The sequence below is a fragment of the Hypomesus nipponensis genome, chromosome 7, assembly GCF_054491055.1.
Source record: "Hypomesus nipponensis isolate SF chromosome 7, ASM5449105v1, whole genome shotgun sequence".
Lineage (NCBI taxonomy): Eukaryota > Metazoa > Chordata > Actinopteri > Osmeriformes > Osmeridae > Hypomesus > Hypomesus nipponensis.
The window spans coordinates 12,349,535-12,362,758 of NC_140367.1; the positions used below are offsets into that span (position 1 = coordinate 12,349,535).

At 42.0% G+C, this 13,224-nt stretch overlaps 2 protein-coding genes across 3 annotated transcripts in view; both read left to right on the forward strand.

The window, feature by feature from the left end:
- anks1b (ankyrin repeat and sterile alpha motif domain containing 1B) overlaps positions 1-13,224 on the forward strand; it is a 184,383-nt gene that overhangs the window by 37,256 nt on the left and 133,903 nt on the right. The gene's annotated exons all lie outside the window — the stretch shown is intronic.
- Positions 210-8,194, forward strand: LOC146276851 (uncharacterized). Its single transcript, XM_084701993.1, has 2 exons — positions 210-1,876; positions 4,846-8,194. The coding sequence occupies exons 1-2, from the start codon at positions 210-212 to the stop codon at positions 6,503-6,505; spliced, it is 3,327 nt and encodes a 1,108-aa protein (XP_084558119.1). The 3' UTR covers positions 6,506-8,194.

The window sequence follows — 13,224 nt, forward strand, 5'->3', positions numbered from 1 at the left end:
GTTCAAGAACAGATTCAACAGCTGTAAAAATACAAACAAGTAAGTAAACATCAGTTTAGTGAGTCAGTAACAGCTCAGTTCTTTTCACGTCATCTAGTTTTCTCAATTTACAGTTTGCTCGGTAGATTGTTCAAAATGTGTTCATGTGTCAACCAGAATCTGGTAGCAGAATTATAATCAAAGAAACTACTTTTTCCAAGAAATGCTTTATGGTGTTACCTTTGGTCTCTTTAGTTATGGCCTCTTCCTGGAATCTGCTGTCTGAAGAGCAGTTCCTGTGTTCTATCTGTCTGGATGTGTTTAACGACCCAGTTTCTACTCCATGTGGACACAACTGCTGTAAGGCCTGCATCACAAACTACTGGGATGTCAGTGACGTGTATCAATGTCCCATGTGTAAAGAGAGGTTCAACAAAAGACCGGACCTTCGTGTCAACACGACCCTCAGAGAGCTTGTGGAGAAATTTAGAATGAGTATGAGATGGAAAAAGGGTCACCATGCCAAACCTGGAGAAGTGTGCTGTGATGTCTGTATTGGGAGAAAGCTCAAGGCCCTGAAGACCTGTCTGGTGTGTCTGGCCTCTTACTGTGAGACTCACCTGGAGCCTCATCAGAGAGTTGCAGCCTTGAAGAAACACAAGCTGATCGACCCTGTGGAGAACCTGGAGGACAGGATGTGTCAGAAGCATGACAAACTGTTGGAACTCTTCTGTAGGACTGACCAGACGTGTGTTTGCCTGATGTGTGTCAACACGGACCACCAGACTCACGTTGCTGTCCCTTTAGAGGAGGAGAGTAAGAAGAAGAAAGCTAAGATGGTCGTTATGATGGCCAAAATGAATCAGATGATGAAGATACGCTCTCGGAAGGTGGTAGAAATCAAACATTCATTAGAGATCAGCAAGAAAGATGCACATGAAAATATATTTGATTGCATGAAGGCCTTCACAGCTCTTTTGCACACCATTGAGAGAAGCCAAGCTGAGGTGATTGAGATGATTAAGGAGAAGCAGAAAGCAGCAGAGAAAAAGGCTGAAGGGTTGATTAAAGATCTGGAGCAGGAGATCACTGAGTTGCAGAAGAAAAGCTCTAAACTTGAGAAGCTTTCAAACACTGAGGACCACCTCCACCTGCTCCAGAGCTTCCCATCCCTGAGCACCCCTCCACACACCAAGTACTGGTCTGAGATCAGTGTCCACGGTGATGTGTATAAGGGGATCCTAGAAACAGGTGTTTCTCAGCTGATGAAGAGTCTGAATAAAGAAATGGAGAGATTTTTGGAAAATAAGACGAGGCGTGTTCAGCAGTATGCAGTGGATGTGACTCTGGACCCTGATACAGCACATCCCAAACTCATCCTGTCTGAGGATGGGAAACAAGTGAGACATGGAGACCTCTGGAACAATCTTCCTGACAATCCAGAGCGATTTAACCGGAGTCTCATTGTCCTGGGAAAGCAGGGCTTCTCCTCAGGGAGGTTCTACTATGAGGTGCAGGTTGAGGGGAAGACTAAGTGGGATATGGGAGTGGCCAGAGAGACCGTCAACAGGAAGTCAACCGTCACCCTGAACCCTAGGGACGGATACTGGACTCTGTCTTTGAGGAATCAAAATGATTACACAGCTAATGCTGGACCTGGTGTCTCCCTCTCCCTGAGACAGAAGCCCCAGAAGGTGGGGGTGTTTGTGGATTGTGTGAAGTGTCTGGTCTCCTTTTATGATGTGGAGGCCAGGTCTCATATCTACTCGTACACTGGCTGCACCTTCAAAGAGAAGCTATATCCTTTCTTTAATCCATGTCTTAACGATGGTGGTGAAAACTCTGTCCCTCTCATCATATGTCCTGTGACCTCATACAGCATAATGTTTAGAATGGTGTAGTGTCGGAGAATTAATAATCTAAGTTATTAACCAATATCAAAATTTAAGACAGCACGGAAAAGGCAGCAAAGTATGATGCAAAGTGTTTATTTGAATCAAACACAAAGGATTGATTCCAACAAACATGAGTCGTCCCCGGAGTGTGACTCAAATTTTTCTCCAGACATTTGCTTATAGATTTGTTCTCCATTATTTTTGATATTTTATCATTGGTACTATCTATATCTTGGCTTTGTAGTCCTTCATGGGAGAGGCCTACACATACTCTTCTCTTTCTTGCACCTAAACTCTATCTATCTGGTCTTCCACATTTGGCCTGTATGTCTTGTATGTTTTAGTGGTAATACTAATCAGTCAACAGCTTTACATCTGGTTTTCAGTAAAAAGGTGACCAAGAGTTTCATTCATTCAAAACCATTTCTCCATCTTCATAATTACAGCAGTGTGATGTTTTCCCCACAACATGAGGGATGCACCAAATCCAGGATTCGGTTTCGGATTTGGCGGAATATTGGCTTTTTTGACGGGGTTCGGTTTCGGCCAAACCTTGTATATTTTCCACCGAACCCGAACCCTAAGCTTGAACTACTCCCGTCGACATAATGACGCCGCCATTGATTACGGGAAAGTGTTTACGTAGGTGGACCGTTCAATGCAGTAGGCTGAGAGAATGTGAAAATGGAACTCGTCAGCAGAAAAAGTTTTTTTTTTTTTTAAGTACTTTCAATCAAAAGAAAGCGATTCAAGTCGAGCCACATGTTCAGTTTGCAATGCCTTTTTGTCTCGTGGCAAGGACCCTAAACAATAGACAACATCTCCGCTGTTAAAACGTTTGCGTATGAAACATCCTAAAGAAATTCAATAAATCTTAAAGGCTAATATTTAGGATATTGATTGGATTTTGAGAAAAGGTAAAAATAGGCATATGGTAATTGTCAAAATCGTTTTTCCCAATTGTCTTCCTGGCGTAATATTGCCTATTCTTTTCTCTCTTTTTTTTTTTACAGTAAAATAAAAATAAAAATGAAAAATGAACTGCTGTGGACGTTGTTTACTTCATTAATGTGTTTACTGTGTTAATGGACTGAAGATGGTAGTAGGATTCGATATTAGGTTTCGGATTCGGCCAAACCTTAACCAGTGGATTCGGTATTCAGCCGAACCCCAAATATCTGGATTCGGTGCATCCCTAGAATGGTGTCAGATTAATGTGATATGTCAGATTAACTCATTGAACCAATTCATGTATGCAGTGTGACTCTTTGTACAGAAAAACATAGATATGTTTTGAAACCTGATTACAATTAATATACTTCAACAAGTAGCTGTGGAATAGGGCAATATGGAGGTGAGTTTATTCATCTGTCAGTCAAAACAGCGTTTTAACTGTGTAACCTGTGAAAAGGAACTGGATAGTGTATTATGTATGAAGACTATTAGTTAATGATTGGATATTTTATGATACACCTGGTACTAGATGTAATGTGATATGATTAGGGTTTATGAACAGATGTGTTTCTAATGGGGGTCAACACATCTTTTCTTTTAGAATGGTTTAGTTTTTCCATAAGGCCTATTCCACTGTACTATTGGTTGATTTGTTTCTACAAATCAATAAGCTGTTTTCTGCTTTTCTTACAAATAAAAAATATTGAAACATAAACAATGTCAAACCTTACATAATAATATATATATTCTGGAATCTAGAATGCCACATGGCCTCTTTAAGGATAACAAAATGAAAGCAAGTAAAAATATTCCTTTTGGTTCTGGGAATTTGACGTGTCTGTAAGTGATGAAGGTTAGTGAACTATATTTTGGCACCTCTATCTACTGGGATTGCTCTAAGAAAGATTGTGGCATGTGAAGCAAAGGCAAATATGTACAGAAGAAATTATATATTCTCAATCCACTCCTCCATTGGACAGTCTCCATATAAAAAATGCAAAAATAAAATGTCCCTTTGTTGAAAATGTGACATTTGTCATGTCGTAGTTTTCCGGTAGTAGGCCTATTCTTACACTTTGAATGCGTCTGTAATTTGAAACCATATCAGATTAGAAATATGTGTTTTCATGAAGGGAAAACACTTCTAAATGAAGTTTGAAATATCAGTCATACCAAAAGTTTACTTATTGATAAACATCTCTGTTCGTGAAATCAAGTTTCATGATATTATCTTCCTTCCTCCAAAAAAGGTTCAGAGCAATGCGATTAACTTTGATCAATTATTTATGCTCAAGCGAAACAGAGAGCTAAAGAGAGAGGGATATTTGTGTCCGTGTGTCTCTAAGGGTTAACTTTCTATCAGGAGGGACACACACACACAGGCCTACGCAATACGAGGGAGGAACAACCTGCTGTAATTTGTCTGGTGTAAATTTGAAGAAGGTACAGTAGCAGAAATATCGGCATATAAGCGTTTGCTTAGCTCCCCAAATGTCATATAAACAATGTAGCTTCTTCTGTTCCTGTCGACTTTTTGGGGGTTTACAGATTCAGCGAACAAAAAAATACTGACAAGTTAGTCAATCGACTTGCATTAGCGGATCAGTACGGCTTTATTCTGTTATCGTTTTCAAAATGTAAGAAAATTGCAAGCAAGGTAGGTTTTTCGTTTTAGAAGATAATTCTTACTACTTGTAACTTATTCAAGCGATAAACTCCAAGGGGTTTTGCTGTCAGTAATAACCTACTGTCGTGGTTGTGGAGTGGTTTCACCAACACACGGGCAGCCATGTTAAAGTTTCTAATCTAGGATGGGTACCCCCATTCTTTTCAGTAAAAAAGAGGTGCAGTTTTGGCTCATTGAACCTTGGATGCTTTTCTTAAAGCAGCCCTAACAACCTAAATGTATCCCTGTAGATATGGCCATTAGATATAGTGTTGAGTGACATTGTTGGGCAAAGTTATAAAGTTAATGATTATAAGTTATACAATCATTTTAAAAAGCGTATTGTTCCAGGAAATGCTTTATGGTGTTACCTTTGGTCTCTCTAGATATGGCTTCTCCCAGCAGTCTTTTTTCTGAAGAGCAGTTCCTGTGTTGTATCTGTCTGGACCTTTTAACTGAGCCTGTATCCCTTCCATGTGGACACAACTTCTGCAAGGACTGTATCTCCAGGCACTGGGATAACAATGAACAGTATCAGTGCCCCATGTGTAAGAAGGATTTCTACAGAAGACCAAATCTTCAGGTCAACACAATGTTCAGAGATGTTGTTGAGAAATTTAAGAAGTTGAATGTTAGAGGGAAAGAGGAGTTCCCTTCCAAACCTGGAGAAGTGTGCTGTGATGTCTGTACAGGTACCAAGCTCAAGGCCCTGAAGTCCTGTCTGGGGTGTCTGGCCTCTTACTGTGAGACTCACCTGGAGCCTCATCAGAGAGTTGCAGCCTTGAAGAAACACAAGCTGATCGACCCTGTGAAGAACCTGGAGGACAGGATGTGTCAGAAGCATGACAAACTTTTTGAACTCTTCTGTAGGACTGACCAGATGTGTGTTTGTCTGATGTGCGTCAACACAGACCACCAGACTCACAATGCTGTTCCTTTAGAGGTGGAATATACAGAAATTAAGTTTAAACTGGAAGATGTGATGATGGAAACGTGTAAGATTATACATATACACTCTCAGAAGATTAAGGACATCAAACACTCATTGGAGATCAGCAGGAGAGATGCACATAAAGAGATATTAGACAGCATAGAGGTCTTCACTGCTCTGGTGCGCTCCATTGAGAGAAGCCAGGCTGAGCTCATTGAGGTGATTGAGGAGAAGCAGAAAGCAGCAGAGAAACAGGCTGAAGTGTTGATTAAAGATCTGGAGCAGGAGATCACTGAGCTGAAGAGGAAAAGCACTGAGCTGGAGCAGCTCTCACACACTGAGGACCACCTCCACCTGCTCCAGAGCTTCCCATCCCTGAGCACCCCTCCACACACCAAGGACTGGTCTGAGATCAGTGTCCACGGTGATCAGTATGAGGGTACATTGGGAAGAGCTGTTTCTCAGCTGAAGGAGACTCTGGATAAAGAGATGGAGAAGTTTCCTGAAGTCAAGCTGAAGAGGATTCAGCTGTATGAAGCGGATGTGTCTCTGGACCCTGATACCGCACATCCCAATCTCATTCTATCTGCGGATGGGAAACAAGTGAGAGATGGGGACAAACGCAATCATCTTTCTGACGGTCCAGAAAGGTTTGACTCATGTGTAATTGTCCTGGGAAAGCAGGGCTTCTCCTCAGGGAGGTTCTACTATGAGGTGCAGGTTGAGGGGAAGACTGATTGGGATTTAGGAGTGGCCAGAGAGTCCATCAACAGAAAGGGGGACATCACACTGACTCCTGGGAATGGATACTGGACTGTGAGTCTCACTGATGGAAATGAGTATGTGGCTGAAGCTGGACCTGGTGTCCTCCTCTCCCTGAGACAGAAGCCCCAGAAGGTGGGGGTGTTTGTGGACTACGAGGGGGGTCTGGTCTCCTTTTATGATGTGGAGGCCAGGTGTCATATCTACTCTTACACTGGCTGCACCTTCAAAGAGAAGCTTTATCCATTCTTTAGCCCTAGTACTAACAATGGAGGTAAAAACTCAGCCCCTCTCATTATATCTCCTGTTAATCCTTAGTTGGCCATGACCCGTATAGGGAAATTTAGCACAGTGTTGGTCAGGCTATCCTTCTGACATGGTATGAAAGCAGTGTCATTGACGCAGTATTGTATTTTGTATTACACATAAAATATGTAATACATATGTCTTTGTGTGGGGATGCACTGAATGTGTGCAATGTAATACTGTAACGTGTCCTGGAGAGATGCACATGAAGAGGACTTCACCTCACTGAGGAAGGGCCAGACAGCCCATCATCAGTAAGGGGACAATCACAACGAGCCCAGAGGATGGGCCGCTGGACTTTTAATGATGAACATTTGCACATTAGGGCAAATGCAGACTCTGTGGTCCTCCTCTCCATAAAAGAGAGGCCCCAGACGGTGGGGGTGTTTGTGGACTATCAGGAGGGTCTAGTCTCCTTTTAATGTGGAGGTCCGGTCTCATAACTACTCTCAAACTAGCCGCACCTCCACTGAGAAACAATCCATTCGTTAACAGTGGAGAAATGGATTCCGATGGAAGACGTTTTCTAGCAATCCAGAAATGTTTGACTGTTATATTGTTGCTTTGGGAAAGCAGGGCATCCCCTCTGGAAGGATCTACTACTGTCTGAGGTGCAGGTTGAGGGGCAGAGTAACTGGTAGTAGCCAGTGAGTCCATCAACAGGAAGGGGGTTATTCCACTGGACCCTGAAGACGGATACTGGACAGTGAGTCTTGAGTAACGGAGACGAGTGCTTAGCTTAGACCCCCAACCCTGTCTCTGTCTTCCTGCGACACAATACGCAGAAAGTGGGAATGTTTGTGGTCTGGTCTCTTTTCATCATCTCTTATTTACTCTTGTACTGGCTGCACTTTCACAGAGAAGCAATATCTATTCTTTAGCCCTTAATTAGGGTGGGGAAACTATGCCCCTCTTATCATACTTTCTGTGATTATAACCAACCTGGCATAAACACTTTAGGCTACTTCAAGGAAATAATTTTGAAGCAATACATACGTAATATCAGTAACGTTTTGAATTTGGTAATGTTATTCTTACATAATTTGAGTAGCCTACTTCATGTAAGGGATGCAATGCACAGAAGCAAGATGGTGTTTTATGTAACTGATAACTGATACACTTATTCTACGATTATTCTAATTAGTGTTATTCTACAGTCTGTTTATTATACCGTATTTGTCGAGATTTGAATGGATAGTACATTTCCATTATCCCTATTGAACTTCATGAACTATTTGTTGTATAAAAAATGTATACACATTTTAAAAATCAAGCAAGGCACTACTGTTGTTTCATGTGGTAGTTACAATTTGTGGAAACTATTTATAACTGTTGACATCAGTGTTATGAGATTGAACTAGATCATGTTTAATGTGCACAGGGATTGAACTGGGATATAAAATAGAAAGTACTAAATATAATGAATAGTGTGTAAATATTGAATCGGAGAGTGAGACTATACCTAAAACTGTATGGGATATGTTTGGATTTTGTGTTGGAGAATTTAACCTTCAATTTGGATTACATTTTTCATCGCATCGCTGTCTGCTTCTCATCCTCACTCCATTCTAACATCTTCAGTACTGTTTGGTTGAATCTTGTATTCTTGGTGCAGCCTCAACGTTTTGCACAATTTTCTTTGGAGGAATCAATGTTTTCTCTGTTGAATCTGGCCCCTCAAAGTTGACAAAACATAAAATAAACACAGTAACTGTGCCTTACTATTTGGCAAATTTACGATCTCAGTTTTATTATTTGTATGATAGATGTGTGTGTCTTGTTTGTGTTTGAGCAGTATGTCTGTAGTGTATTATATTGAAGCAGAAATGACTTTAGCCTCGCGTCGAAGTTTGAATGATATTCCATAACATGGTCAAAGTGGGCAAATTCCTGTTTTGCTGTCTTATAAATAGCTTTTGAGTGTGTATTATGAGTGTGTGTGTGTGTATATATGTGTGTGTAACATGTAGGCTGTACTGTATGCTCGGGGAATACATTGCATTCGTTTTTCTTGCATTTTGCAGTCAGTTCATATCCACATTCTATGATGTGTTAGCATACAGTTGTGTGTGTGTGTGTGTGTGTGTGTGTGTGTTTTTATACCATATATGCATAAATGTAGCTTTGAGCCCCTCTGCACTGACTGTAAATATCCTTTGATGTTTTATTTGATTTGCATGTTGTGCATGTTACTTTGTATTCTGACAGGAGCCTTTGATGTCAATAATGTATACAGTGTACATGTGTGTGGGGATACATTCACTTGTGTTTTCCACTGCAGGTACATGTGTTTCCTTGTGTGGGTACAGTACGTGTGCTGTCTGCTTCAGAAGCACATGGAAATCTGAGAGAATCTTATCTGAGAGAGATGGAGGGAGACTGAGAGAGACAGGGACATAGAGGGGGAAAACAGACGAAGGAGGAGATAAAGAGAGACTGTGGGAGAAAGAGAAACAGAGACGGAAGGAGAGAAAGAGAGATGGAGACAGAGAGAGAGACGTACAGAGAGATGGATGCAGAGAGGGGCTTCTTTTGGGAAAACAGCAGTGTCAGTTATGTAGGCTTGTGTAAATCCGCAGGTGGGCTGCAGAATTTTGCATAATATTACACACACACACACTCATGTGCACACTATTTTGCAGACAGTACAATAGGCTAAATAATTCGATTGATGGGCTTCCCCACTTCCACTCTGAACAGATGATACCAAAATACATAATCAAGCGGAGAATAATCATTGTTTTATTTGTGTACAGTGCACAGTAAAACCCAAGGTCATACTGAACAATGACATTCTTTGGACATGGCAACAGCTATGTAGGCATTCAAAATATTTGTGAATCAGTCTCAAATGACAAGAACAACAAAAATAGCAATGAAACACTTTACTGCAGTTCCAGAGCCCGTAAAGAAGGGGAATATAGACAATAGAGTATTACATAGAATCAAAGTGTCAGAGTGCTGATGTGATAGGATGAGTTTCAGTAAGAGATGACTTCTCTCTTTCTAGGGTCAATATGTCACTTGGTGAACTTTTCAGAAGTTATATTTATGTATTTGACTTAAGCCTTTACAGCCAGGAGACAGTAGCTATCAAGACCTTGATGGGGTACGATATTGTCATGAATGCCCTTTGAAGGATAGAAACTCCATTACCACACGCTGTACCCTAGAAGGAATATTCTACAGTAGCTATCTTTGTACATGTCCACGTGTATATAGGTCTGTGTAACCTACCCACTTCATTAAGTCAACCATCAAGTGCTAGGCATTGATGGACCAATGATTCCCAGCCGACTGCTAATAAACCGTTTTGATAGTCTTTAATAGGGAATGTACGTTAGAGTTTGGTGATAAACTTTGGACCTAGGAAGTAAATAGAGCTTACACTGAGGGGATCATATGATCACTGTGGTCACTCAGATTAAAGTTGCCTGTGGAGAAGAATGATAGCTTGGGGGGAAAAAAGCTGTCAGTGAGCCTAGTAGGTCATGCCTGGTTGTTCTGGTAATGTCTACCAAACGGCAGCAGTGAGAACCGTCCACAGGCTGGGTGGCTGTAATATTTCCGGATTCTCCGTGACTTTCTCAGGCCTCATGCGTGGTAGATGCTTGCACAGATGGGAGGTGGCAGTCGATGATACGCTCCACTGTCTTTACCACCCTCTGGAGGGCCTTACGATCAGCAGTGGAGCAGCTGTCGTACCTGGAAGTCCTACAGCCGGTGGGAATGCTCTCAGTGGTGCACCTGTAGAAGTTGGTGAGGTTTTTGGCAGACATGCCAGACTTCTTGAGTCTCCTCAGGGTGTAGAGATGCGTTTGGGCAGTTTTTACTGCCAAGTCCTACTGCCTGGACCGGTAGATGTCATCATTGATGAACACAGGATCCTGAGTTTGGGAATGAGCTTATTGGGCTCATATGGGTTGAATGCTGAGCTGTAATCTATAAACAGTATCCTTATGTGGGCCTTATCCAGGTTGGAGAGGGCGGTGGGCACAGTCAGGGTGACGGTGTCATGCATACATTTTTTGGAGCGCTATGCAGAGAGTCAGATGGCTGAGCGGTGAGGGAGTTGGGCGAGTAATCATAAGGTTGCTGGTTCGATTCCCCGCCGTGCAAAATGACGTTGTGTCCTTGGGCAAGGCACTTCACCCTACTTGCCTCGGGGGGAATGTCCCTGTACTTACTGTAAGTCACTCTGGATAAGATGACTGGATAAAATGACTAAAATGTAAAATATATGCAAATTGCATGGATGGGGGATATTTTCTGATTCAATGCATAATACATCATTTGAAAGTTTACATTCTGCACTTTCAGGATCTGTAAACAGAAAAATGACCATGTAAACCAAAATACCAGCACCTGTCACAGTGTTTGTGTGTCTTTGCTTGTACACTGCATTACAGTGGTACAATAACAGTTTTGCATGATATCACAGTGGCTTTGAGTTGTTTGTGTATGTGTACGCAATTTATATTCAACAGGTCAGGTTAAATGATGTGACCCTGCGATGCTGTTTACTTCTCAAAGGTGGTGCAAAAGAAATCTATATTCCACAAACAGGAAATGAAGAAGGCCCACTTCCTGTCTCGTGTTATCAGTTAGGTGTCAAATACACCTGTGTGAGCTCCTTCAATATTGTTTCCTGTTTGATTTCCTGCTAAGTTATTGTTTTTTACTGAGCTAAGAATATTATTAAGAATATGAAGAAAATATTTTTTTGCGTTCTCTATACATTCACATTATGTAGTCAGAAGTGGCCCTAATAGTATTTATTCCTCTTATGTTACTTCTATCAGTATTATTCAGAACAGTGTGAACAGCACAAATCACATGGAATCTAATCTCTTCAATTCTGATTTGGGTCATTCATATGGTCCTAAATTGGATGCATGCATCCACGTGCATAAAATGTTTTGCTAGGTGACCTCAGTCTGAACAGTCAAATAGAAATGTATGCGACCTTTACGTCACTCTAGATCAACATTTGTCACAATTCTGTGCTGGCGAGAGTCGCTCTTTGAATATGAACGTGGAAGACGGCTTCGATAGAGATGGTTCATGGAGTGACAGTGAGGTTAGGCGACACCTAAGAAGGATTACTCCTTTTTCGTTTTGCATACGACTACTCAAGCAAAACTTGAGTAGTCGTATGCAACTGGCAATCTTTGTTCACAGTGGAATCGGATGTGCTCATAATCTGAGAAACATGCTAGATTTCACCGGGAGCTCCACCTTTGGGAGTAGCAGTTGTCTCTCTTGTACACTTGCAGTGTAACCTCCAATAAACTCTTTCAAATCTTACCTTTAGATGACTGTAAAAAAAGGAGAGAGTGAGAGATTCTAATACAGGGGATGGGGGGGGGGGGGTGACAAATACTGAGATTGACATGGTAAATTGAAGAGAAATGGAGAGGACAAAGAGAGAGAGAGAAAAAGAGAAGGCGTACACAGGGGCTTATGTGTCTGAGGTTAATTGGGGTAGGATGTGTTTCTGCATATTCGTCTAATCTCCCACGGATTCTTTGTCGTGCTGAAAGTTCCACAAGCACCCCTTCTGCTTTATCTCATCTCACGACTAACTCGCTAATTCAATATGAGTTTTGCTTTTGTGCCGTCTTCCGTTAAGGGAGAATAGAGAACAATAGCACATGGGAAACAGACGCTGGGAATTCAACATGAGACAGAAAAGAATATGGATCGGCATGTGATAAGGAAGCGAGGCATCGTCCTGGGTGTCAATTGGTTGCTGGTATTCGCTGTAATCAGTGGCGCCATCTTGGTTTTCTCTTTAAAGGAGTCGTTTGTATGCCTCTCGTTATGAGGTGAAAAGCAGGCCTGCAATGAACAGGAAATGAACAGCAAACTGTTCTGTTCACGTTACGGCGTCTGTTTTCGCAGGCGTGTACGTGTTAAAAGGAACACCTCTTTTTTTCCCCTTTTTTTAAAGCAGCTTCATCAATTGCTGTTTCAACTATGGCGCACAGCCTGTTATGAACTCAAGGACCAGGGAACACCACTATGACTATGACACACACACACAAACACGTGTGTGTAAGAGCACTTGCATGAGTTGGGTGGTGAAGGATTTGCTTTTGTGAATTCGTGTTTGCATGTTATCATCTGGCCACATCATTCTGCCTTTTCTCTGTCAATGGTGGTACCCCGGGCCCTCTTCATTTCCCTCTCCCACTTCCTTCCTTTGTACCCCCCCCCCCCCCCCCCCCCCCCATGTGTCACCCGGACTAGGTCAGTGCTGGAGGGGGTCGGGTGCATATTTAATACACACACACATACACACACACACACACACACACAGACCCATCGATACATAGCTGCAGTGTTTGCAGTGGGATCGGGTCATCTGTCTGGGCTTTTCTGTCCCCTTCAGCCCGTTAGACTACAGTCTGTTGTGCTGTGTGTGTTTTATATGGAACACGATAGCTCAAGAGTACATACATCTGCTGTAGGGTATTCATAGACGTGTTTGTCCGTGTCTTAGGGGTCTGGTGTTTCTGAGCATGCTCGCCATATTGAATTGTTTTTAGCACCTTCGATAGACACTGATAGACTATAGCCTGGGTTTGCGCTCTGATTTTATTTCAGACTTTATGACTCTGTGTCCAGTGACTAGGAACCACCCTCCCCTGCTGTGATGAATAGTTTTCTAGGGCAATGTCTGTTTACCCTGAGGACACCTCGACCAGACATGTCCTATTGATTTGTGT

Excerpts from the sequence above, each read along its gene's own strand:
- LOC146276851 (XM_084701993.1), top strand. The coding sequence starts at position 210 with ATGGTGTTACCTTTGGTCTCTTTAGTTATGGCCTCTTCCTGGAATCTG. Across the intron at positions 1,877-4,845 it reads AGCATAATGTTTAGAATGGT|GAAATGCTTTATGGTGTTAC; the intron begins GTAGTGTCGGAG and ends GTATTGTTCCAG.